At 37.4% G+C, this 26,319-nt stretch overlaps 2 protein-coding genes across 3 annotated transcripts in view; one reads left to right on the top strand and one right to left on the bottom strand.

The window, feature by feature from the left end:
* The window catches only part of LOC145675132 (inactive dipeptidyl peptidase 10), a 528,307-nt gene that overhangs the window by 434,112 nt on the left and 67,876 nt on the right, over positions 1–26,319 (top strand). For both annotated transcript variants that reach the window (XM_081745500.1, XM_081745506.1), the window contains one exon: positions 22,029–22,123. In XM_081745500.1, coding sequence (XP_081601626.1) covers positions 22,029–22,123 — 95 coding nt within the window. The remainder of the gene's footprint in view (positions 1–22,028; positions 22,124–26,319) is intronic.
* LOC145678921 (uncharacterized) lies at positions 235–19,019 on the bottom strand. Its single transcript, XM_081749528.1, has 6 exons — positions 18,783–19,019; positions 11,128–11,359; positions 8,504–8,872; positions 6,942–7,165; positions 5,567–5,726; positions 235–412 (listed from the first exon to the last, which is right to left on the bottom strand). Exons 1-6 carry the CDS (start codon positions 19,017–19,019, stop codon positions 276–278), a joined length of 1,359 nt encoding a protein of 452 aa, XP_081605654.1. The 3' UTR covers positions 235–275.

The following is a 26,319-nucleotide window of genomic DNA, read 5'->3' as shown; positions in this document are numbered from 1 at the left end:
CATTCTATAGTGCAAAGGATAATATAGTGTTCGAATATTTTCAGACAATATTGTCAGGCCTTCCTACAAATAAATTTTCGATTCATTTATCTATTGTGAAGACATTACAGAAAAACGGTGAAATTAGCGGCAGTTTAATGTTAAACGCACTAAAATTATGACTTAAATAATATTAACTTAAATCTATCCATCTTAAATACAATTACTTTACATCGAAATAACTTACCGAAAAATGCTTCTTTTTCTGTCTTTTTTAAAAATGTATTAGTTGTTTCTTAAGATTCCCCACTCGCAGAGGATGGTCGTCTTCGTTCCCGCCCACCGTCTCTGTCGATGGAGTATTTAAACCAATTCCTTACGTGCATTTCTATTTGATCATCGGTTGCTGATGGTATTACCCGCCGAACGCCATCTGGAATGATTACAAAGTTTCAATGTAATTAACATGTATAACGCAATGTATAGAACACTTATGAATTAAAAAGTACAATCGTTCACTGTTAAATTACTCGGAATATTCTGAAGAGAATTTAATTTTAATATTTTGTAGCCAAGTGAACATTACGGTCGAAGGTCGTCACACCTGAGATCTGACGTCCCTTGTCATTCAGATGCAATATCCCTTGCCTCTTTGGGACTGAGAAAACCCGCCGAAAAACTCAGTCAGGATGATTACCGACATTGGTATCCTGACCTTCGACGTAGGAAGTAAAAGTTTTACTGCCATTCTCCTATAAACAGTACTAAATGGTCGCAAACACAAATGACGTGTTAATGTTCCGATCCTTGTTACCAGATCCGATTTCGGTCCATACGCTTGCAATCACTCGGATATTTCCTATACCAACTAGCCTGTATTCATTGTACCATCTCGACGTTTGCTCCCAGACAGCATGTTTGCTTGCCGCAAGCTTGCCTGCGGCTTTTATTTGATTTTATTTCGCTTTGGCTTATACAAAAAAGCTTATTTCTGCTTAGCGCGAGCCGTAGTGCGGGCAACCCACGCTTCGCTTGCGAGACGCTTTTCTTTAGATTGAAGTAAAAAGCCAGCGCGCGTTCGATTTTCAGTTGTTCTCAAAATCCACGTGACGCTGACCTCCTTACTTTCGGCGATAAGGTAGTGTTTGCGTTGTTAGTGTCTTGTTAGCATTCAGCTTGAATAAAGGACAAACTTAATTATTTTTTTTAATTGTTCCGTCTAGTACTCTAGTACTCTAGTCCCACGTACCTATAATATCGCTCTTTATTTCCTCATATTTCGGTAACTATGAGGCATAACGAATTGTAGTATTTACGTATAAAGCATAAATGTGAACATAGATGGCAGCAGATTTGAGCCTACTTATTTCGCGAAAGAATACAGAACTGTTGCAGATATTTTAATATAAACTTCAAGTTTAACTTACAGCTTACTATAAACTTTATCTGAACGCTGTGTTTAAAGTATAAACATTTTTCTGCGTTTTATATAAAAAGGTAGAAATTTCAAGTACTCGCCACTAATATAGTAACATGTTAGATATTTGTAAGAAGCAACGGCGCGTTGCGTGTCGATCACCGCCTTAACTGGTCGGCACATCTACAAGATATTTCAAAAAAGGCGTATGGTCGTCTAAATCTGTTGAAAAGTCTTGCTGGAACAACCTGGGGACTCTCTGCGACTACTATCCTGAATACCTATAAAGTTTTTCTGCGCCCTATACTTGTCTACGGTCTAACAGCCTGGTTATCTGCACCACCATCATATTATGAGAAACTACGCGTTCTTGAACGACATGCCTTACGTATAGCTTTTCGCATTAAGCTGCCCAGTCCAACCCGGGACCTCTATGCTCGACTCACATTTCCGCATATTTTATACCATCTGGAAACACTTCGCACCAAATATATTACCCGCCGTCTGCAATCGAATCATCCACTTCTCCAGCAAACATTTGAAGAACACGCCCGTAAGCTCTCCCCTTCTGCTACTCTCATTCCTCCGCTTTCATTACTGCTTACTCTGTACCGTTACACCATTCCTCCTGACCATCCTGACAGCCAATATTACGCACCATACTCTTCAGATGCTCATCTCCCTCATATCTGGCCATCATCTGCACCGTAACACCTACTGTTTTAACAGGGCACCCCTGTCTTCATTAATGCCTAGCGTCGCCCCTAGGCGAGAAGATAACACACATTCGTCTTACTAACCGACCCTCTGTGTTGTGATGTGAACTGCACTTCATTTCATCTTTCATCCAAACTTGATGCTTCTCCTCTATCTGTACCTATTGCACCTAAACAATGATTATGGTTAAAGGCCATAATGACCTATTAATTGATTATCAATAAAGTATTTCCTTTAACCACCCATATCCCATCTGTATGTTGTTCTGACTGCCATAATATTTCTGAATCTCTTCCCCTACAGAGGGCATAACCCTCTTCGGGCAGTAGCTAGCTTTTGCTAGCGGACAAAAAAAAAAAAAAAAAAAAGCGTTGCGTGTCACAACTAAGCCGTAACAATTATGCTTATTTTAATGTTTTGCAGAAGCGGATGGGAGACTTGGGTGTTTTCATGGTCGTGCATATGCTTCAATAATTGGGGAGGTGAGGGGACAATATATTGTAGCATAGATTTAGTCAGACGGTTAAATTATACTGATTTCATACTGTTTTATCTAAATTCGCTTCGTGCAAGATTCCATATAATTTCTTTGGATTGTGTTTCGCTTGCAATAAGCTTAATAAAGCTTCCCATTGATGAGAATACGCTTAAATTGGCTTGCGTTTGAGATAATTTGACTTGTGTTTAACTTGTGAAGACAAGCTTGCCCCAAGCCTTGCCCAGATGTAACTAACTAGCTTGCCACAAGCTTAAAGCAAGCTAATTGGCTTGCATAGTATAGCTTGCGGCAAGCTAATTTACCTTGCAACAGCAAGTTTGTGGCAACTTGCAGCAAGTTTAAATTGCTGTCTGGGATGGTTGTGGAGGACATTAATGATGTAAGATTTTTCCAGTCCCTACAAACATCAATCAACACTACAGTCACTGACATAAACACATTCTCTCTTGCTATTTATGGATGGAAGATTTCATCCATGAATAACGTAAGACATAATGTTTTTGTCTGTTTGGTGGGAGTTTCGCGTCCCTTTTCAGCAGCGAGGCTATATAGAGACAGAACCTAAACTTTAAGGTGGGATCTGAACCACTACTCGAGTTGCTATCCGAGGCATTAGGTTCCCAGGTGAATTTGAACCTGCGACCACGCGCACTGAAGGCGAGCGCTGTAACCGTAACGACGGCTACGGGGGAACCCGAGAGAGAGAGAGAGAGAGAGAGAGTTTTATATCACTGAGTTAGTGTTAGTTGGTTTTTAGAAGGACTGCTAAAAAAATCTTACTTCAATAAATTCCTCCTCAATATTTTAATTTTGTAAGGTTCTCTTCAATCAATAAACAAATAAATGTGATTTAATGGTTAGTCTGCAGTTTCATTCGAATCCAAAAAAAGTAAAAAATTCTTCATCTATGCATAACAAAATGATACAGTGTTCTATGTCAGTGAGTGCAGTATTAGTTGTTTACAGAGTTTGGAAAAATCTTACTTCAATAATGATCTTCCCAACCATGGACTAAATGTCGAGATGGTACCGTGAATCCAAGTTAACTGTTGCTATACGGAACATCCGAGTAATTTAAAATTAATGGACCAAAATTGGATCTGAGAAACCTGTAATTTATTTTCGAGAGAAAATTGGCTATTCCCTGTAACGTATAGCGAATTAAATGAAAATGAGATCTTTCAGTTTTACGTCCCACGGATATGATGGTTAGGCAAAAATGATGATGATGAGAAATGAATAAAATGGTGGAATGAAAAAGTGGGAGAAAACGGGATAATCCCGAGAAAACCCACGAGTTCGGTGTTTGTCCACCACAAAGTTCACACAGCGCGAGCTGGGATCGAACCAGTATAGCGAATTAAAATACTGTGTAGTCGAATGATGGGGACTAATGTTGAACTTCGCTCTATGCTTAAAAGTTCCCTTTGAAGCATTTTGGCTGAAAAAAATTGATATAAAAGTGTAATAAATGTGATGGGCTTTCACACTAACGAGCGTTATTCAGAATTCTTTTTCTGACATGCAACGAATAACTTGAATACAGTTCATTTATCTTTAGAACAGACTTGAAAAGAAAGAAAGTGAAGAGAGAAGACATAGTCGAAGTAGTAATGCAACTTACTGTCAATAATCTATTGCAGCATGGAGAACAAGGATGATGCCGATAAGGTAATGAGTCTGTTAAACAAATCTACTATACTTATTAAAACACTCACATTTGGTAATCTCACTTCTATTTGGAAGCAACAGTTCACGATATGTAAATTTTGGACATCGTTGAAAACTTATTTCAAATTTTTTGACATTTAAATAAAATTAAATAAATAAATAAATAGAAATAAAAAAAATAAAATTCAAAATTCACTGTATTGGGGGAAAGAAAAATTCTTATAAAGCTAAATATTAATAGTAATAACAGTAAAATTAACTATTTTTTTTTCAAATTGTTAATTGTAAAAATTCTACATGTATGCAGGCCGAGGCAAAAGTCTGGACATGTCATATTTTCAACATTGCTGGAGAAATCGGGCAATACCTTACGATGGAGTAATAATAACATGAGGACCGAACGCCTTATGACCATCATGTTGAAGGTAGTCACCGTGCGTTTTGTCGACACTTGTAATAAACGGTTATATAATAATTAACTTGGGACCAGTTGGTCCTAATATGGCGTAGAAGACAAATTTTATGTCACCTGGCAGCAAATTTGATTCATTAAGTTTTACTATGAAAGCTAGAAAGCAGCTGTGTAAGGTTACGTTATTTTGCATGTAATCCAGCTAGGCACTCTCATTGCATGACCGCACAGAAACTGTCTTGGTAAGTACTAGTAGCAACAACTGAGTGATAAGCCAGATAAATGAAAGAGCATTCATTTAGTCCTTGTCCAAGATACCGACAGGTCAAATATTAGAAAATCTAAGCAGTGACAAAAGCTAACGAGGAAACTATAACGAAATTTAGGCCGTCATTTCGAAGTGGGGTATCTTGATTTTTCCCAAGTTTACAGCAGAGCGATTTAAAGTTCTACGGGAAATTTGATTTTTAAATCTTTATATCGCCGGAACTATAATGAAGTGAGATACTGCATTTTAACAGTTGATAGAACACGTGGAAGTCATAATAGAAAAACGCACTTTTTTTTTTCAAGTTACGCCCCTTTGCGTTTTCACCCCTGAATTTGTAAAGCGTACAAGTTGTGTTTCGCGCATATTATCGGAGGAAACGAGCATCAATGAATAGTAAGTAAATCCTACAGGTCTGTTTATCCACGAATGGAACCTACACAAGATTCAGTCACAACAATAACGCACGTATGAACCCCAGATCGCGGGAGGAAGGAGGGGAAGGTGGCATTTTGCTCAATGTACTTGATAGGAGTGGTGACTGTCCAAAATTTGTCCTCAAACAAAGTGCATATTAGACAGGAGTTTCCAATCAAAGCATACCTTTCAGTATTTGCATTATTCTCAGGGTTCTTAGTGCTTCTTTACCCTTTCTACCGGTCCAGTTGAATTTCTTTGCTGCGTCGTTACTGAATACTTTTTCTAACATTCGTCTCACTAACTTCTCAACACTTTTACCACCCAAGGTACTCAAAGCTATTTGCTGTAAGCAAATATAATAAAAGCAGTTATAATTATACATATTACCAATACACTAGTTGTTACTAACGAATAGCAGGACACAATGAACTAAAAATATCAATTTTTTCCTTGCCTAGCATAGAAACGAAGAAAACTAGAAGTAATAGATGAAAGGGTTCCTGCTCGTTTGGCAAAATCAAATTTCCTGACTTTTCCAGGTTCTTAAATACCACTACTTAGAGATGTTTAGATAGCATATATTTGTACCAGTGCACAGAGCAGTACAATTTGCACACGAAAGAACGGAAACAGAACATTTTTAATATGAAACATCCCGTAACAACTAGCCGGATAAGGCAAACAGTAAAATATGCTATTATTTCCAAACATGAAAATAATGACGAACAGAATTTTAAAAGCATAATGAAGCATAAAGAACCTTAAAATGTGTAGCAAATATACAATGAAAAACTTATTTCTCTTTAATCATTTCGCCAACACTGAATAAATAATTATTTTCTTATGATACAAAAACAAAGGAAGCAGGGATGCTACTTCAGAGATATTTCCATTGCATTGTGTATAACATTTTGTTTATAATCTAGATACAACACACACGTTACATAACAGCTTAAGATGCGGGAAAATGTTTAAGCCATGACCATTTTCTATAGGCATAGTCTTAAAATTCTCCTGGTGGGAAAATCCTGAAAGTCCCTGTTAGGATGGCGGAGCCGAACTTGTGCCCAAAATACAACGAACGCAAATCCAAGTCTCTATAAAATAAGATATGCCCTATAGGCTTCATTAGGTTATGTATACTGGAACGAAGTTATTCATAATTGCTTCCGCGGTTGTGAATATTCATATTACAACAACTGAGACATTCATAGAAACAGATGCCGAATGTTTCTACCACACACGCCCCAACATGACACGTTAAGGTCGTTGACTGCTCTGTAGCGGCTTAATATATGAACAATTTATGAGGCATGTTATATAGATTCATACTAGAAGAGACGCCAATTGCTGGTATGAAAAAGTTTATTTCTATCATAGTTGCTGCATTATCAATGTTCGAAATTACAAAGGAAATTATGACCCACTTTGTTTATTCAGTTTCAAGTTGCCACGTGTCATTGAACAAATGTAAGATACCTAATGGGAAGTATCACCCCGTATAATATAAAAATACGGAAATTACTGTCTAAAATACTACAGTGAGCTCAAAACCTACCAAACTTGTAGCATTATTTTCATTGTGTGCCCATTCTTCCAGTGATTTAACCAATGATACAGTTTCACAGGGTAGAGTCAGACCGTCGGGTAATACCAGTGGTTGCGAAATTCCCGGTGAACGTAAATTTCCGTGGATGTATTCCAGTATGCGTGACTGGGTTTCTTCTATACGTTCCAGACGTCCCTTAATGTTCGCCAAATGCTTAGCAATAACCGTGAAACCTGCGGGAAAAATGAAGTATAACCTGTATTGCACATATAATAACTTTTAAGAAATAGAAAGAAAAAAAAAAGAAATATAGAAGGAAAATAACTTTAAACATTTTTTTTTTTTTTTTTTTTTTTGCAACATTACGATTTCGAATGCTCATAATTTCGGCATTTTTTGTTTAAGAATGTTAACCCTTGTGTACTATCAAGAATACTTTTACACAGGAATTACATGGGGTCTTCTAGAATCCCACCTAAATTATGTTCTTTACGCAGAACCATCAAAGAGACAACTTAAATATTTAGTATGCATCTTTAGCATACACTCGAGATAGTCTGCAAGAAAAGATGAATTGTAACCTCACTTGTTTAACAGCTGTAACATGAGAAACAAATCTAGGGTTCCAAAAGACCCCATGGTAGTACACAAGAGTTAAAAATAGTACTATTAATAATTTCTGAACTTTGTTTTCAGAATTTTATTAATTTATTAATAAATATTTGCACCAGTTCAGTTTCATAGAAAGTATAAAACCAACCAACCATTTCTGCTTTCAAAGATATAGTAGCTAATGGGTGAAGGAGTTTACTTCTGCCAGCCTCAAATGCATTCATTGCAACATATTTTTGAATGTACAATTCTAGGATATACTCATTTATATGCCTGCTTTCAAAACCCGATATTATGATACTGATCTTACAGTTTGGGTATTCTAATTTCTCCTCTCAGCCGTTCAGTCCAGCTTATCTACTGACCGCAAACATGCTCTGCACCACGCGGGAGTCTGGTGCAGGGTGGAAAATACTAACTTTTTCTTTTAAACAGTGTTATCTTTAATTTAATAATTTCTTTCGCTTTGGATAATACATCTTGAGACCTGAGAAAAACATTGGGAATTAGAGTTAAATGTTAATTAGCTATGAATTTTCATAGCAAATTTCTTAATTGGGATTAAATTTCGAATTGATTCCCAATCTTTAACTGATTGCAATCCCAAACACTTTTTCATACTTTTCATGCTTTGAGGAAAAAGTACATCAACATTCAACAAAATGATACACTGTATTCACGAAAGTTATTGAAATCTGGCAGGAACGTATATATATATATATATATATATATATATATATATATATATATATATATATATATATATGTGTGTGTGTGTGTAAAATCGGCCGGTTCAGAACTAGTTTACGGAATGAGATGCATAAATTTCGACTCAAGTTATGTAAAATGCACAGGGTTTTCAACCTTGGGTGCAGATGGGGGGGGGGGAGGAACACCCGAAATACGTCCCTGAAGTCTGAACGCCAAAAATTTACATTTTAAAAGAAGGAAGTACATACCGACCGTGTTGATTTTCGATTGTTCTGGGCTTAATGAAGATGTTTCTTCAGCGCTGAAGGTCGCCCCATCCTCGCCTCCAATGGCACTTGAAGACTTTCCTGCATTTCTCCCAATTGCATTTTGGTTACTTTCTGAAGGTGACGAAACTGAATGGGCCTCTGATTCCCTGAACAATTCTCTCGAGTTCATACGTGGATAAATTATTTTCTGGGTTCGTTGACTATCATCTTCTTCACTTGTGTCATCACTTTCCACATATTGTGCATTACGACTAGTTTTCCTCTTTCTTTTAACTTCCTCTGCATCACTTAACAAATCCGAAGTATACTGAGCACCCCTTTCTTTTCTTCGTGCAATCAATAGGTCACCTGAAGAGATACATTACATGGATAAAGGACGTGGAAATTTCGTTAATAAGATCTTCCACTAAGTCTATTACAATAGATAGAACTTCTGATGCAAAGCTAACGTGAATGAAGTGCAGCTTCCGACATAAAATAAAATTGAAAATTAGTAAAAAAAAAAATCTTTTCCTAATTAGTTAATTTGGAAGTGTTTACTTAGGAGCGTAACATAATGTAATAGTAGCTGTCAGGCTGGAACGATATGTTTAATTTCTAATGAGAAAGAAAACCAAGTATATTTAATGTAAGTGAATAAAGCTAATAATTTTCAAGAGATTCATTGCGTTGATTTTGAGTTTAACGTCCCGTTCAGCAGCGAGGCTATGAGACGTGGACCAACTTGATACCGTGGAATCCGAAACGCATGAGCTCCAGCCGGGAATCGAACCCATTGCGTGATTATTTCAAACGGGACATTTCCTTTTCGCAATATAGGATATGAATTGTAGGGTCATTAATTCGACCGTTTTAAAACGGCACAGACAGCTAATGTTTCTTAAAGAAAAAAAGTCAGTATCCTAACATGTCCGGACGGAGGGGAATATCTTTGCATTTACTGCACTGCATACCAAATAATAATAGCAGTAGGTAAAATAATAATGCCATTTTTCAAGGTGGTATTTATATTCCGCTATCCGGCACGTGACATTTGGGTTCCGCCGTTTGGGCACCGGATGTTTGGACGCGAAGCCATTTGGGCGACAGACGTTTGGACGCGAGTGAAATTAAAAAGTCATTATGTTAGGCGCTGAATACTAAGTTCGAATCAAGATATCACAATATGTTTACTGTCGTGGAAGTCCTTGAATTATACTTGATTTTGTTTTACATACTAGAATTACTGAAATTTCAAAAATTCTAAAAACTTAATTAACAATTAAATTTCGTAAATTTAAGTTTCAACCAAGTTAAGTGTACTTTTTATTTGATAAATTTTCAAGCCAAAGGTAAGTAGACCAGACTAGATATGATTGACTGCATTACATACGTAGTGAGACTATTTCATTATTAAAAAAAAAAAAAAAAACTTTAAACCTATTTCTGCAGTTATGCAATAAGTGAATGTCAAAAACACATCTTTAGTGGCTAAATGATCAATATATGTACACTTAACTATTATTTTTCACTTTGAAATCGTTCTTTTTTTTCCTTTCGACACTTTCGCCAGTTTAAATGCTTACAATGAGACGAAAAAAGTATGTTAAGTTTTGACTTTTATATTGGAATGTTTATATATATATATATATATATATATATATATATATATATATATATATATATATATATATATATATATATATATGTATGTATATATATATATATATATATATATAAAGTGATACCAGTAATACAGCACACTGCAGTTCCTAAACTCAATGTCTTAGACACTCTGTATTAACATCTCTCCCTCAACTCTATTAGGATTTAGAAGTTTTAGATTTCTGTGCTCTAGGCATCTAAGGCCATTTAGCCCGTGACGTTTGAGGGATGACGTCCCTCGGCGAGCACACTATCTGGGGAAAGGGAAGGAAAGAAGCGGCCTGGAACCTATAAATTAGGGTAGTACCCCGGCATTTGCTGGTGTGAATGAGGAAAACCCAGGAAAACCTCATTCAGACTGGCTGGCCTGAAAGACCGTGTTACACTTTCTCGATCGAGTGCCCCCACCGGAAATCGAACCCGAGATCGCTCGCACCGAAGGTGAGCGCGTTAGCGACTACGCTACGCGGGGCCACTTTCCTCAACTCGAGTGCGCGGAAATCTTTTATTGGTAGTTCTTTATTGGACTTGGAGAGAAGAGAAGAGTTTGGCAACGTAATACGAAAGAAAACAAATTTTAAGAATCGTGAACAAGCGAAAAATCAAGCCATGACGATGTTAGGCAACAAATGTCACAATCGCATTAAACTATTTAATTTAGATTAATAAATAAAGTAGAGATAGAAAATAGATAGATAAATGAGGTGAGATAAAGACAGAAGTGCAGGAAATGTATCTTGATTCGCGCTTAGTTTTCAGTGCCTAGCTTACTTTATATATCGTAAATTGTAATTTTTACTATGTATTTCGCGCCCAAACGTCCGGCGCCGAAACGTCCGCGGTGAAATGGTAGCGCCCAAACGTCCTGTCCAGCCGCTATCCTGGGAAGCGTGGAGGGGAATATACTTTTGTAAATGCAGGGTCGCTACCATAGCTCAAAGGAAAGATAATTAACTAACCTGTTACGTAATGAACTTTTCTGATTTTATACAGCTTCCAAGAGTCCTCAGGAATTACGCCATCTTCCAAAAGTTTATTGAATCTTTTTGATTCTTTACAAGGTGGCCAGAAACTCTCCGTTTTTCGAGGAGTTAGCCATTCCGAATGAACAATCCCGAAGCCACCCCCAGATTCTTCGTCAAATTCCACCACATGAAACATCCTGAAATCAACGTATATACTTATAATATGCTATTGGATAAAGAAAGAAGAGAAACAAATACAACAATACAATACATTACAATATAAAACACCTTAAATATAAAAATAATATTTCGAGACAGGCCAGCAAATACATATTTGGACGCATGGTTTACACGTATAAGCGAGTTACAATACACATTGATGCGCCACGTTTGCTTTCTCGAAGCAGGTTAACAGAGGAGATGAAACTTGGAAATGAGGTGTATATATAAAGGCTGATCAGATAAACTCTTTTATAAAGAACATTTTGAGAACAAACTACATTCACATTTTTTGTCAGGAATTCTCGTCAAATTATTGAAAAAAAAAAAATGCTTAGGTGAGTCCTAAATCGTTCGTTTTCAGAGGAATTTTTCTGTATATTTGTTCTAAATACCTCCCCCCCCTCCACCTTGACAACCTAAACTACAAAATTACCTTAACCGTTTCCTGCATTTTCACTTTCCGCGCCCCGAAACCTTTTTCTAATACATATTTTACAAATTAATGAAGTAGCTAATTATTATCATTATATTTAATTACCCAATAAAACAGGGTTGGTTAAAACCCTGTTTCTTGAAAGCTTTTATGGTTTAATACGCTGGTTTTCTTGGTTTAAATAGTAACATGTGGATACAAATAAGTATGTCTAGCCTTAACTTCCTTATGTGACAGCAGAGGTACGAAGGACACGTGTCTTACAGCTCATAGTTCCTTCCACGTACAGATACAGTGCTACTTAAAAACACAATAAATAGCCAACAACCAGGCCTAGCACATATTTCGCGGTTCCACTCGAGCAGAATGTCTTACCAAAAAGAAAATTTATAGCTAAATACGATGTGAAACATCTTTTATGAAAGAATGGAAGTGTGAATGTAAGAAATTACTGTCAGTGCACAGCATATTTAAATGAATTTTGAGTGAGAGAAAGTGTGCGTCTCCACTACCCTCGTTTATGCGTACGCTGACGCGCCTGCCCCGTACGGACGCACCCCTCGCTTTCGCTCGCGCCTCCCTGCTCTGACTCAGACAGCATTCGTGTTTCTTAGTGGCCACCTAGTACAAGTTAGTTCGTGTTTTGTGCATTGTAGTTTGTGTGCCATACGTCCACACTGTATTTATACTGAGCCCCAGGGTTGGCAAAAACCATGGTTTTTATTGAAAAACCAAAAAAACAGGTTTTTTTGCTTTAAACCCGGTCTTTTTGGTTTATACCAGGTTTTTTTTTTTTTTTTGTTTAAATAATTTGCTCTATGTATTTATATCACATATGGACAGAAATAAGCTTTTTTCGCCTTGGTGTTAGTATGCAACAACCGGGTTATGCTGGAAGGGGTCACATAAGCTTAAAGCGGAATCCAAACTGCTTCTCGGCTTACATCCAAGAGAAATTGTCCTCTATTTGAACTCGAAACCGGGACTAATTGGCCACAAACGCGATACGTCTGCCGACTCACTCACGAAGGACTCCTGGTAAAAATACGTTGACTAATCTTTACATATTTGTCAATATAATCATCAAGAGTCATTAGGACAGGACAAAAAGATAAACAATTGCACAAATGGAACCATTATACAGAATTACATATGGACAATTTCAAAGTACTACAGAGTACAGAAGAACTAATTTGGTCAAAGTCAGTTCACTACGACTTTTATTAGTCCAAGTTAAAGAAATATAACTACTTACTTGCATATCAGTAAGAAAAGTGAATAAAGATACGAATTGAGTCCACTTAAGCTCTGACCAATTTATACAAAAATAGTTACCAAAGATTCTTGTTATTTCAATAATTGCCTCCAGTGGGGTTTGTATGACCCCATTCCCCGAAAAAGTACGGTACATCGATGTATTTTATCAATAGTAAACATTATTAAAACGAAACAATGTTTAGAATTTTCCTTTGGTTGCATAACAATAATAACAAATTATAAAAAAATCACAAAAGAAACATCCATAAAGTCACATAAAAAAAGTTGCTTTTGTAATATAATCTCTTTGAGTAAAGAATGGGGAATTTAGGTCTGAATATAGTACGAATAATATATCCCAGACAGCAATTTAAACTTGCTGCAAGTTGCCACAAACTTGCTGTTGCAAGGTAAATTAGCTTGCCGCAAGCTATACTATGCAAGCCAATTAGCTTGCTTTTAGCTTGTGGCAAGCTAGTTAGTTACATCTGGGCAAGGCTTGGGGCAAGCTTGTCTTCACAAGTTAAACACAAGTCAAAATATCTCAAACGCAAGCCAATTTAAGCGTATTCTCATCAATGGCAAGCTTTATTAAGCTTATTGCAAGCGAAACACAATCCAAAGAAGTTATATGGAATCTTGCACTAAGCGAATTTAGATAAAACAGTATGAAATCAGTATAATTTAACCGTCTGACTAAATCTATGCTACAATATATTGTCCCCTCACCTCCCCAATTATTGGAGCATATGCACAACCATGAAAACACCCAAGTCTCCCATCCGCTTTTGCAAAACATCAAAAGAAGCATAATTGTTACGGTTTAGTTGTGCCACGCAACGCGCCGTTGCTTCTTACAAATATCTAACATTTTGCTATATTAGTGGCGAGTACTTGAAATTTCTACCTTTTTGTATAAAAACGCAGAAAAATGTTTATACTTTAAACACAGCGTTCTGATAAAGTTTATAGTAAACTGTAAGTTAAACTTGAAGTTTATATTAAAATATCTGCAGCAGTTCTGTATTCGTTCGCGAAATAAGTAGGCTCAAATCTGCTGCCATCTATGTTCACATTTATGCTTTATACGTAAATACCACAATTCGTTATGCCTGATAGTTACCGAAATATGAGGAAATAAAGAGCGATATTATAGGTACGTGGGACTAGAGTACTAGAGTATTAGACGGAACAATTAAAAAAATAATTAAGTTTGTCCTTTATTCAAGCTGAATGCTAACAAGACACTAACAACGCAAACACTACCTTATCGCCGAAAGTAAGGAGGTCAGCGTCACGTGGATTTTGAGAACAACTGAAAATCGAACGCGCGCTGGCTTTTTACTTCAATCTAAAGAAAAGTGTCTCGCAAGCGAAGCGTGGGTTGCCCGCACTACGGCTTGCGCTAAGCAAAAATAAGCTTTTGTGTATAAGCCAAAGCGAAATAAAATCAAATAAAAGCGGCAGGCAAGCTTGCGGCAAGCAAACATGCTGTCTGGGATGGGAGTGAAACGTGATAGCCCACAAATATGTGTTCATCAAAATTTTACGAATAGTTACACTTTTACGAACATTTTGTTTTTTGGTTTAAACCAGTTTTTTTTTCTTGAAAAAACCAGCTGGTTTAAACCAAGGTTTCAATCATGGTTTAAACCAGCCAACCCTGCTGAGCCCTCCTGAAGTCAATCTGCAAGTAGTAATGGAGCTCCTCCAGGGTTTGAAAGAAACCGGGTCTTTTTGAAAAAGCACAACCCACCTGGGCCCATATGGGTATTTTCCGGTTTAATTGGATTTTTTCGAAATATTTCAATGTCTCTTGATCTGTAGTGTGGACACCCGGTATTTTGAACAAAATGGCCGCCATTTTGAAATTTTACATTGCTATGCAGCTAAAGTCTGTACAGGAAATTTACAGAAAAACTCCTGATTGTGCCCTGAAAATTTAAGCTTAAAACACTGAAAGTAGTACCATGTAGTATGTGTGATACAGGCAGACGAACGATTAAATGTAGATAGAATCATCCCGGGAGCCTCAATGACGTTCGCCAAAAATATTAATTTAAAACAAATACACAACTCATGTTTTATAAAATAAATAGCTTTATCGGTGAAGTTCACTTCCGATACTTTGTGTTCAATTATGGGAATTTCCCGATGTTTTCTTTCTTTTTTTTTCTTTCTAAAATCCAAGCTTTTTTTACTGTACATCGAAACTTCTAGTAGTATGGAAGTTTGAATTCAGCACTTGAAATAATAAGCGTCACACGGTTTTCGGAACTCTGAGCATTACGCTTCTTAAATTTGACAAGAATTTTTACGCTATTGCTGCTGTTGATTCTACAGAATGCTTATTTGAGGAGGAGCAACAAATAACTGGACTAAACAGCTGTTGTTGGAAAACCAAATTTTACTTAAGAATACTTGTGCTACCATCAAAGGTAACCAAAAATAAATAAAATAATAATAATAATAATAAATAAGGGTTAAGTTCCGTAGCACCGGACCAATTTTAGGAAATTTACCCGGTCAATTGAAGAATTTATTTAAGTTTGCGAGTAAGAATGAGTGAAAGTGGGATAAGTAAACTAGTAAAAGTGAAGAAAGTTGTTTTTGTTCGTAGTTTTTGATTTTGTAAGCGGCACAGTATGTTGAGGCGGAAGGACTATTTCGCGGAGAGGTACATTTGTTATGATATTGTAGCGCGAAAGGCAACGTGTTGGGGAAGAAGGAAGAGCATTTCGAGGGCTATTTAGCGGACTATTTATTTAAGGAAACGAAACCCCAGGAAACTGTTGTGCACGATTTTCTTCTTGAAATCGGAAAAGTTTACAAGCCTCAGTTTTGATAAGTGACTTCCAAGTGAACGGGAACGTTGTCACTACCCTCGCTTACGCGTATACCCACCTGCTCCCTTCGGACGCAAGTCCTTGCTCCGCTCGGGTTTCCCTGCCCTGACTCGGTTCGACAGCATTCGTGCTTTTTAATGGCCACCTAGCACAGATTGGTTTGTGTTTCTGTGCTGTAGTAGTTTTTATGCCCCTAACGTAAAGTAACATAATTTGATGTAATCCAACAAAATATAACCGAATGCAGTGCATTTTGGTGCTTTTTCCAGTTTTCAAATTGGTCCGGCGTTACGGCACTAATGCCAAAAATAATACTAGTATTTTCACTAATGCAGTACATATTTACTGGTAGTACCGGCACTCTGTGAGGGATAACGTCCCTCGGTGTCGCATTTGGCGAGCACACTATTCACGGAAAGTATCTTCTAAAATATAAAATTGCATATTTTATTTCAAACAGGCTATAAGCATATTCTGCACTTTAATTTGTTCTATAATTATCTCAAGCTAAGAGAAGGTTTTTTCTTTTTATCCATTCAGTGCATTCTAAAGTTTATAAATGTCTTATGTTGAATGCTGTTGAGTACCTTAACGTGAAAGCGTCTGATTCGCCCAATGAAAGTTCAAAATCTGATAAAAATCACTTTCAATATGATCGCCTTAGTTGTACCAATAAAAATACTAACAAAAAGCTCAAAAACCCAGATGGTTTTTTTCAAGTGGGTCCAACCCGAAAAAACCCGGTGGGTTGTATCGGGCAGGGCCCACTTGGGCAAACCCTGATCTCCTCACTTAATGCATGCTCTGCTAAAAGGAATACAAAGCCCTAACATAACTTGAAAATATAGGAAACGTGTCAAAATTTGGTAGAATTGTGTGCTCGAGTAATGCCCATTCCAGTACATAAAAAACAAAAATCTCCTAACTGATACACACTGTTCCTCTGAAAACCAAAACTAGGCCTAATTGTTCAGTATATTCGGCAAAGTTTCTGAAACTGGTTGGGACTTTGGCAATTCACTCAAAATCTAAGTACAAGGGGCATATGTCTTAAAGTTTATTGCATGCTGTTTTCAGTACATTTTGGCACTATTTCCCTTTTTTCAAGTGACTGGAGAATCGTTACTAATGCATAAACTTATACAAAGTCAAAGCATTATGTCACACTTGGGTGGAAGAGCAGAATTAACCTAACCTAATGTGCATGCGCAGGAACAATGCATTGTAGCCAAAGATAATCGGCCAAACTGAACCCAGAAATATTTATTAACTCTAATTTCCATGCAGACATCTGCTGTACTGTAACCCAGTGAAGAGTGTAACTAGCTCACGTAAACTAATTTTGCCTTCTTAAAATGGATATTAATCATTTCAATGTTATTCTACATTAGCACTCCATGCACAATCATAACCTGTTCACCCACATGTTTCCATAAAAAAAAAAAAAAAAAAAAAGTATGGAAATTATTTTATATAGAACGATTATATAACCTACTTACCTTTCTTGTCTTGTCTTGTCTTGTCTTGTCTTGTCTTGTCTTGTCTTCTTCACTTATGAATAGTGCTGGTTTTTTGCATCAGGTCTAAATCTTTTTACAAAAGCACTTAAGTTTGACCACACTCTTTCTTCTGTAACTACCCAATGACCACAACACTTCTAATATGGCGGTGAAGAACTGCGTATGAACAGTAACGCACTCTACCAACATCAAGTATGTTGGAGTTAGCGACCTTTACCCAACGATAAAAATCAGTGGTCGTGTGGTGGGAAAAAATGCTTTTCGTAGAGCGATTCCCCGTTATTTAGCCAACGCTAAAGTAACGTATTTCTTGGTTGGGAAAACAGTCAACTCGAGTATAGTTGCGTGAAGGTCGGGAGAATAGTTGGTTGGCCAACCATACATTTAACCAACGGTGGGCCAACGTACGTTTCTCCACTATAGGCTTGTACCGACCATCACCTACTGTTTTGACCAAATCCCACTCAATCCCCAACGGTGGGCCAACCAACCTTGCTACTAGGGCGTTGTTGCAGACTTGTATCTGACTACCCGTAGCAGGCCTTTATCTTAGCTAATAATGCACATAAAGCCGTCAAACAAACAATTGAACTAACAAATCGTATGTATAGAATGCAATAAAAATAGTAGCGACACCAGTGTCGTATCATGAATATCTCCAACGGGGGTCATCTGCAAAATTTGACATGAAAACAGGAATATGTTGTGCCTCTATTGAAACAAGCGCACAATGGGAGAAACGTTGAGAGGAAACACGTTAGCATATTTCTTTCTCTGTGGCAGTAACACGATCGCATTACGAGGTCAAAGTCAGATGATGCGAGGGTTTCTGCATGCGGAACCAAAGGGAAGAGTAAATACTTGTCTGAAACGAACGGGACATAGAATTGAACATACGCGGAATCACACCGTGTAAGTGGTGACAATAATGGAGTCAGCAAGAGACCACAACGGAGGAGGATACATACTGTAACAGTAAGCAGAGGTACATTTGCTGCTGTTGAATGAAGCTCTAAATAGGAAACCAATGACATACACAATATTTGAAGATAGTAGTTTCCTTATGGCTGCGACAGAAACGCAGTGGATGGGGAGAACTATGATGAGGGACAATGTACGATCCTATAACAAAACGGAAGAAGAAACTATTGGTTGCAACTAAGAGAGACGAACCGAATGTGCTGTTGCCAAGGCGTGGAACAAAACATGGGGACAGAAAGCTGAGGCGTTGCAATCAAGCCATTGGAGAAAGATGAGTAAAGAGCTAAAGAATCAGCTTACCTTCTGCGGAGTGTAGTCGACGCCCCCTGGCTTTCACAAATGTTCAAAGTGATGCTCCCGAACAGCAATACAGGGTTTTATTCGCTGTACGTAATTGTGAGCAACAGCTTCCAACTCGGCCACGTTGATGGTCCGGAATGCGGTTGTAATGCGGTCTTGCATGTTGCGAATTGTAGTTGATCGGTTGATATACACAAGATCCTTAATTCGACCCCAGAAAAAATAGTCCACACAAGTAAGGTCGGACGACCGCGGAGGAAACTGTGGATTGGAACCTCTTCCGATCCAGCGTTGCGGAAATAGAACATTAAGTTCTTCCCTACACATGGCAGCATTATGGGCTGGACAGCCATCTAATTGAAACCACAACGTCTGACGTATATGGAGCGGTACGTTTTCCAATAGCGGCTGTAGATGGTGTCGCAAGAAATCACGAAACACTGCACCTGTTAAATGACCAGCGAAAAACCATGGCCCAATGACCTAAGTCCCTACAATGCCACCCCACACATTAATGTGCCATCGGTATTGCCGATTAACTTCTCTCATCCAGTGAGGGTTCTCCGCTGCCCAGTAATATGCATTGTAGAGATTCACGTTACCATCACTGCAGAATGTCGCTTCATCAGTCCATAAAATGAAGTGAATGAAATACGGATGTTCTCTCACGAGATTGATCACCCAGTTGCAGAACAGAAGCCGTAAATTACAGTCCGCATCACTTAGTTCTTGATGCAGAGAGAGGTGGTAAGGGTGAAAATGTGATTTCCACAGAATACGCAGGACACTACCTTCACTGATACCACGATCTCGTGCAATCTGCCGCTAAGATACATGAGGATTTACTGCAATAGCGACAAGTACATCAATGGCAACGTCTTCATTTTGTATGACTCTTCTCCGGACACCATAACGCCCACGCATGTTACCTGTCTGCCGCAATCGTGCTGTTAATCTCCACAGCAGATTGTGGGAAATAGCTTGTTGCTGTGGATAGCGTTCAGCGTATAATCGAGCTGCAACCATATAATTTTCCCAACATTCCCCTAAAATCATGAGCATTCGGAATGCCTCCAAATTCGTATACCGCATGAATGTTATTTACTACCGACACTTCCTACTACAATCACTCAAACATCAACACAATCAAAGAGGTTTCACTGCTTGTGGAAGTTTCGTATTCGTCCCGCCACGAGCTTGTAGTGCACAGGGGTAGTAGAACTCACTGTACGACACCTTGTCCAGTACACGGACCACTTTAACTCACTGCAGAGGTTAATCACTCTCAGACTCTACATGCTTGTGTTACCTGTTTTGGCTACAGCATCGTTCCTTCTGCCCTCTGTCTGATATAGCAGCAATCGCCTGTTCGAGGCCGCATAGACTATGTCTTGAGCAAGGTCATGTACGTGTTAGCTACTGGATCTACAAGAGTACCACCACACAATCACCGGCAACGATAAATAAGTGTGCTGTTCGAAACAACGACAAACAAGCCCACAACACAAGCTCCCGGATTTGGGAGATATTTCATATTGTACGTACGCACACAAGATACATCGCACGTCCACGTCATTGTGGGACTGTGCTACCCTTGGCTTAGGCCCCGAGTTAATCCTGCAAAGGCGTCGGCAGTTGTTTGCCAGGGTATGGTTTGCACGTACCCTCCCGAAACTCACCTGCTTTGACTGTGGACACCCTCGCACCATCTGACTTTCACCTAGTAATGCGACCGTGTTGCTGCCAACGAGGAAGAAATATGCCAACGTATTTCCTCTCGACGCTTCTCCCATTGTGCACTTGTTTCAATGGAGGCGCAACCAACCCTTGTTTCCATGTCAAATTTTGCAGATGACTCCCGTTGGAGATATTCATGATACGCCACTGGTGTCGCTCTCTGTGCATTATTAGCTGAGATAAAGGCCTGCTACGGGTAGTCAGATACAATTCTGCAACAATGCCTCTAGGTGCTAAATGGGAAAGGATGTGACAAAGTTTGTCCTCTAAAAGCTGCATGACATTTAATGTCCTTTCGAACGATTCCAACAGTTATACCACTTTCCATTTCAAATTTTGAAGTTGCCCCGCGTTGGAGGTATTCACGAGACGCCACTGGTCTCGCCACTATTTTTATTGCATTCTACACATACGATTTGGTAAGGCATTTTTTTTTTTGTTAGTTTGTTTGAAGGCTGTACGTGCAGAATTAGCTGCGATATAGGCCTGGTACGTTCTTATTAAATCACCCTGTATATAATCTGATGTGGTGCTATTTGAAAAATACAACTTTATGTTGGATTGACAACATTACAGTATTAACTTTGCAGTATTGTTGAGTATGTCAAACTGTCCCCTTGCCGATGTTTGCCTAGTACGAAGTTTCAGCGCTTTTTGTTCATTAGTTTATAAGTAACTTTTCAAGATAAATGATCAATCCTATATATACATATATGCTATCGTGGACTGCTGTGTTAAATGTAAAACAGCTCCCATGCTTAGTTCATTACACTATTAGTATGTATATTGATGTGCACAAAACTACCGGATTATTGCAAGTGAACGAATGAACTAACCTTATATTGAATCTGTTGTGTGTTCTCAATTGGATTTTATTGTTCGAAAATTAAAGAAATAATTTTCTTCATTTTACCTTTGTTGTCGCATAGCTCTAAGAACTTATTCTCAATTTAATACACTTAAATTAAAAGAGAAATAAAAAGAAGCTTTATGCCCCCTACGCACGTGTACATTATAGTAGTTTTTTTTCATTGAATGAGCAGAGAGAATCGTAAAATGCAATCTTGAAGTTATGTTGTGGGTGAGCGCTCAACCCCTCCCGAAGACAGTAATAAAGGACCCAGAACAAATTGTGAACAGCAAATAGAAATAACTCAATAAGAAGTATCCTTTATGGTTGAATCCAAACAATAACAATAGAACGTCCTTACTAAGTTCTAATTTGGAAGTGAATAAAATCTTTCTGGTCTCTGCTTTCTTTTTCACTTATTTTAATGATCAGGTTCAATTAGACTTTGTATTCAGTTTACACAAAAAGCATTAGTATTGGAGACATTTACAGTTAGTGTACAGTACCTGTTACTGGAAAGACTTATGTTACTTATATAATATAGGTTTCAGTTACTGCAATATTCATGCTTATATACCATTGACAACTAAAATATGCATACAGCTACTGTAAGTTTGTTCATAGAACATTTGTTCAAGTTTATTCATTACAAATGACATGCCAGACTCTTCTCTAGTTAACTATTAGAAATTGTATTAGTTTAATTGACAAATAATAATAATTAACTAATCTTCTTTCATCTTTCTTAGGTGAATACTACGTCTTCCAGACCGATGATGGCGGCTTGTCAGTTTTCCACACTCAAAATAATTCTATTACTCTCCTTGTCACCAACCACACTATGGTAAGTGGAAATAAATTTTATTAGTTTCAGTACTTTTTTGAAGTGTATAGCTACCCATAAACTAGTAATTCTGCTTAAGTAAGACACCTATTTCCCCTTCGCTAGCTCTGTACTTAAAAAGTATGTAGTGAGTTGAGGCATAAGATTGCAAAAATGCTTTAAAAGGGCAGAAAAAGCGCTGTACGTTGCTGCATTTCTACTAGCACTAGGGTATATATTTTCTGAGACTGAAAGTTCATTTCCTTCTTTTCATATATAACATGATTGAATTCCTATTGTTTGTATACCGTAACCCTATACCAGAAACTGGTAAATGAATATGTGTATTATTGTTCGTTTCTTCTAAAGCTTTGTTGTTACCATACGACTCAAATCTTAATAATATAAGATCGATGCATAAGTTCGTGCAGTACTCTTTTGGGTTGGCAACAATGCGACGTGAAGCGATTGTTTATCATTATTCCGTTGTTTTACCATAGTTTGTAGCTTGTGTGTTGTGAAACACAGGTTTTCTTGATTATGAACATGGGCGGCGATTAGGGGGAGCAAGAGGGGGCAGTTGCCCCCCCACTTTTTTGAACTGGAGACCTAATTTATATAGTTTCATTTGGAAATGTAAAAGGGGCGGAGAAAAGATCTCTGACCTTTCTCTGACTTTCCATGACGAAAGTTCCAGATTTCCCTGACCCCTGAATAACTTAAAAATATAGAAGAAGAAAACAAACCCAGCCTTCACACTCCCCATATTTGGCCTTGTTCTCTTCTGCTTTTTTTTTTCAATTTTCTTTCCAAAGGAATGCAAATTTACAAACATATGCATTAGGCCGATATTGATTAGGCCTACATATTACACAAGTTACAAACGAAAGTGTGCAGCATACAGTGTACTTAAGATATGAAAAAAATTACACTTATAATACCAATTACACAGCATTATAATATTGCCTATAGTAATAAACAGTTCATACATGATTTTACTGATTATTAAAAAAAGAAACACACACACACACACTATGTAACAAACATTATATTATGTAACACACACACATTACTTCTGCTGGTGCAGATGTTAAATGCAACCCATTTAGAAATTTGTTTTCATACTTTCTCGCATAGTTTTCTTCTTATTGATCTGAATATCCTTCTTGTCGTCTCCGCAATTTTCTTCTCTTCTTCCTCCAGCTCCTTTAGTTGTTGCTGTATCTCCCGTTTCTCTCTCCTCTTCTCGTCTCCAGCATTTATTTCTCTTTACTTTTCCAAATACACCTGATATTGTCTCATTGAACTTCTCACTGAATTTATCATACCTCTTGTAATTATTAATCCTGATGGTCCACTGAATTTATCATACTTATTCTCATCACAGAATCATATATGATCTGTTGAGCAACCAGAGATTTTTTTTGTAAGTTCTCAACAATGAGAATTTTATTTATTGTGAGACCACTTTCAAAAAATGCGTTTCCACGAAAGAAGATAAAACACAATTTCATAACTGACCATAAGTCAACGAAGTTCTTCCCATTTCCTAAGTAAAAAACTCATCAAGTCCAATACCATCTCTGTCATTGGCTATGAATTCATTCCAGTGTTCCTTAAATTTTTCAGTCTGAGCTTTCACTGTGAGCTGGAGATATTATTTCTCTGCGTTCTCAGCCACTTGTCCAGATATCCTCTTGGCACCATTCAATTCTTCTAGAACAGCGTCTATCCTTTTAGCAAATATGCCAGGATGCAGTTAGATGTGTTTCTCGCAGAAAATTAGTTTCAGCAACTATATCAGAGAACACTGACTCCCTCAATATCATCATTGAGAACACTACAATTTGCATCCAGTAACAGTAAAGAAATCAACCCTACTTCATAAATTCAGTAATTGAACAATGGACCTAAATCGATTTTTTCCTGACTTTTCCTGACCAATCTGCCATTTCCCTGACTTCACCTGATACATTTTTACTTCCCTGATCTTTCCCTGACTTTCACTTATTTTTCAAAATGTGGATACCCTGGTAAAGGTTTTGTATGTATTACTGTTTCATAGAAAAAACAAGGTGCCATATGATATTTGCCGTTGCGTGAGTACGTATTGGTTATTTGTCTTCCCATGGAGTTAAGAAAGCTACAGGAATTACGTTTTAATTGCAATTCAAAGCAAGTAATATTGTAATTGCATATTTCTTTAAATGTCATAGCATATGCTTGCAGTACTTACTGTATTTTATTTTCTAAGAGAAAAAACATTCCTTTAATGGCATGTGTGGAATTAAAAGTATAAGTTGTTTATTAATCCCCAGTTTCAATGTAACTTCTGCAAAACAAGCCTCATTATTCATTACTATGATTAATATTATCCTTTCTATTTATTTGTTTTACGAATTTATTATTGAATAATCTGATCAAACAGTTTTCCAGACAGAATTTTAAGATATTCATGAGAAAGATCTCAAATCTCTTCTTACACTTTCGATGTTTAAGAGTATAAAGGGCTGGTACCTATCTGTATTGCTCTTATGAATTTACTTAAAATAGAAATACGATATACGGCATTTTAAGTGAAAAAAGATGTATCCTATTAGTTATACAACCTTTCATCAAACAGTGTTAGAAACAACCAGGAAATCTAACATTGATATACAATTGTTCAGATCATGTCTTGCCCCCCCCACTTTTAACGTTCAACCGCCGCCACTGATTATGAACATATTATTGTACATATTTCAGACAAACTAATATGGAATGTCAAGTTGAGAAAAGTGATCATTTTTGTAACATTTCACTCTTAGAGTTTAACCGGGGATCTAGTGCAGCAGAAGCTGGGAGAACAATTTGAGCCGTGTACGGAAATGAAGCAATTGCTGAGAGAACAGCACAGAAATGGTTTTCCCAGGTTCGAGTAGGACGGTTTAACTTGTCTGATGATCCACATTCTGGAAGACCTTCAGATTTTGACGAAAATCGCTTGAATGAGTAGCTTCATGAACATCCTCGTCACACAACGCGGGAAATGGCGCAAATGTTTGAATGTGATCAGTCAACTATTGTGCGCCATTTGTATTCGATGGGTGAGGTATTATCTGTCAGGAAAGTAAATGTACACCTATTTTTCGAGTCTGGCATTCCTGCGCTCCATCCGTGGAGAGTATTAGAATTAAATCAATCAAATATTTACTGAGGGGCAAAAAGAAAAGTTTAATCTGAATAAGACATTGCAGAGGGGCACAAGCTGTGAATACGAATAGTGCATAGTGTAAATAAAGGACGACACCGAAAGAGAAAGCCAGAAACAGCTGTTAAACTTAGAAAAAAAGATTAAAAATTGCTGAAGTGGGAACATAAAGCACAAATACAACAAATACGCCGACAACTAAACGTTCACCATGCCATGATCTTGGTGTAGTAGTTAAGGTGCTGGCTTATAAAACCAATGGTCGCCGGTTCGAATCTTAACCGAGGACATTTTTAAAAATTTTTGTTAATAATACATGCAGCTCATGAGAGATGGTAAAAGAGGTCGTATTTAGTTTTTCGTAGCAATTATTATTGGTAATGTTTAGTACTGATAATACTTTTTGTCTTTGCGTATTGCTTTTATTCTTTTCTTCATTTCCAAAGAGAATAATATCCGAACAAATGCCACCAAAATTCCTCTTATTTTGAATGTAAACGCCATTTGCAATTAGTGAAGAATAAAAATTGAACGTTCCGATGTAGCTGCAAAAAGTAAAAAGAAAAACATGGAAGTGGACCATACTCATAGTTATTAAAAATACAATTTCTACATGCCTTACACCTCCCGACCACGTTTCTACGTTAGCAAGTAAGAGGTTTGTGTTTAGGTTAGGCTGGTCAATACGTTTTGCAAAGGGGCCCGGTTTAGCTCTGACGCACCACAGGTGCGAGAAGGGAAAAAAACACTTTTTCTCTCTCCCTCTGTGTGTCTATTTATCTATCTCTATATATATATAACGCTATTTGAGAATGCCATAACCACCCTAATTTTCAGCGGATTGAGACGAAACTTGGCACCAACATTAATTGTTGAAATATCTTGATGAGTTCGTTAACCAGAATAATCAGATGAAAATGTTCAAAATGGCGGTCCTTCAAACTCTTAAAAACTTCCAAGGGAACCAAATTTCGCCCATAAATAAGTATTCAAAAAGTTTGAATAAATTTTCCTCTTTTACTGAAAT

This window comes from Thermobia domestica, chromosome 2, assembly GCF_964235325.1.
Source record: "Thermobia domestica chromosome 2, izTheDome1.hap1.1, whole genome shotgun sequence".
Taxonomy (NCBI): domain Eukaryota; kingdom Metazoa; phylum Arthropoda; class Insecta; order Zygentoma; family Lepismatidae; genus Thermobia; species Thermobia domestica.
Note: the sequence above shows the minus strand (reverse complement) of the source record. Positions and strands in the feature narration are given on the sequence as shown.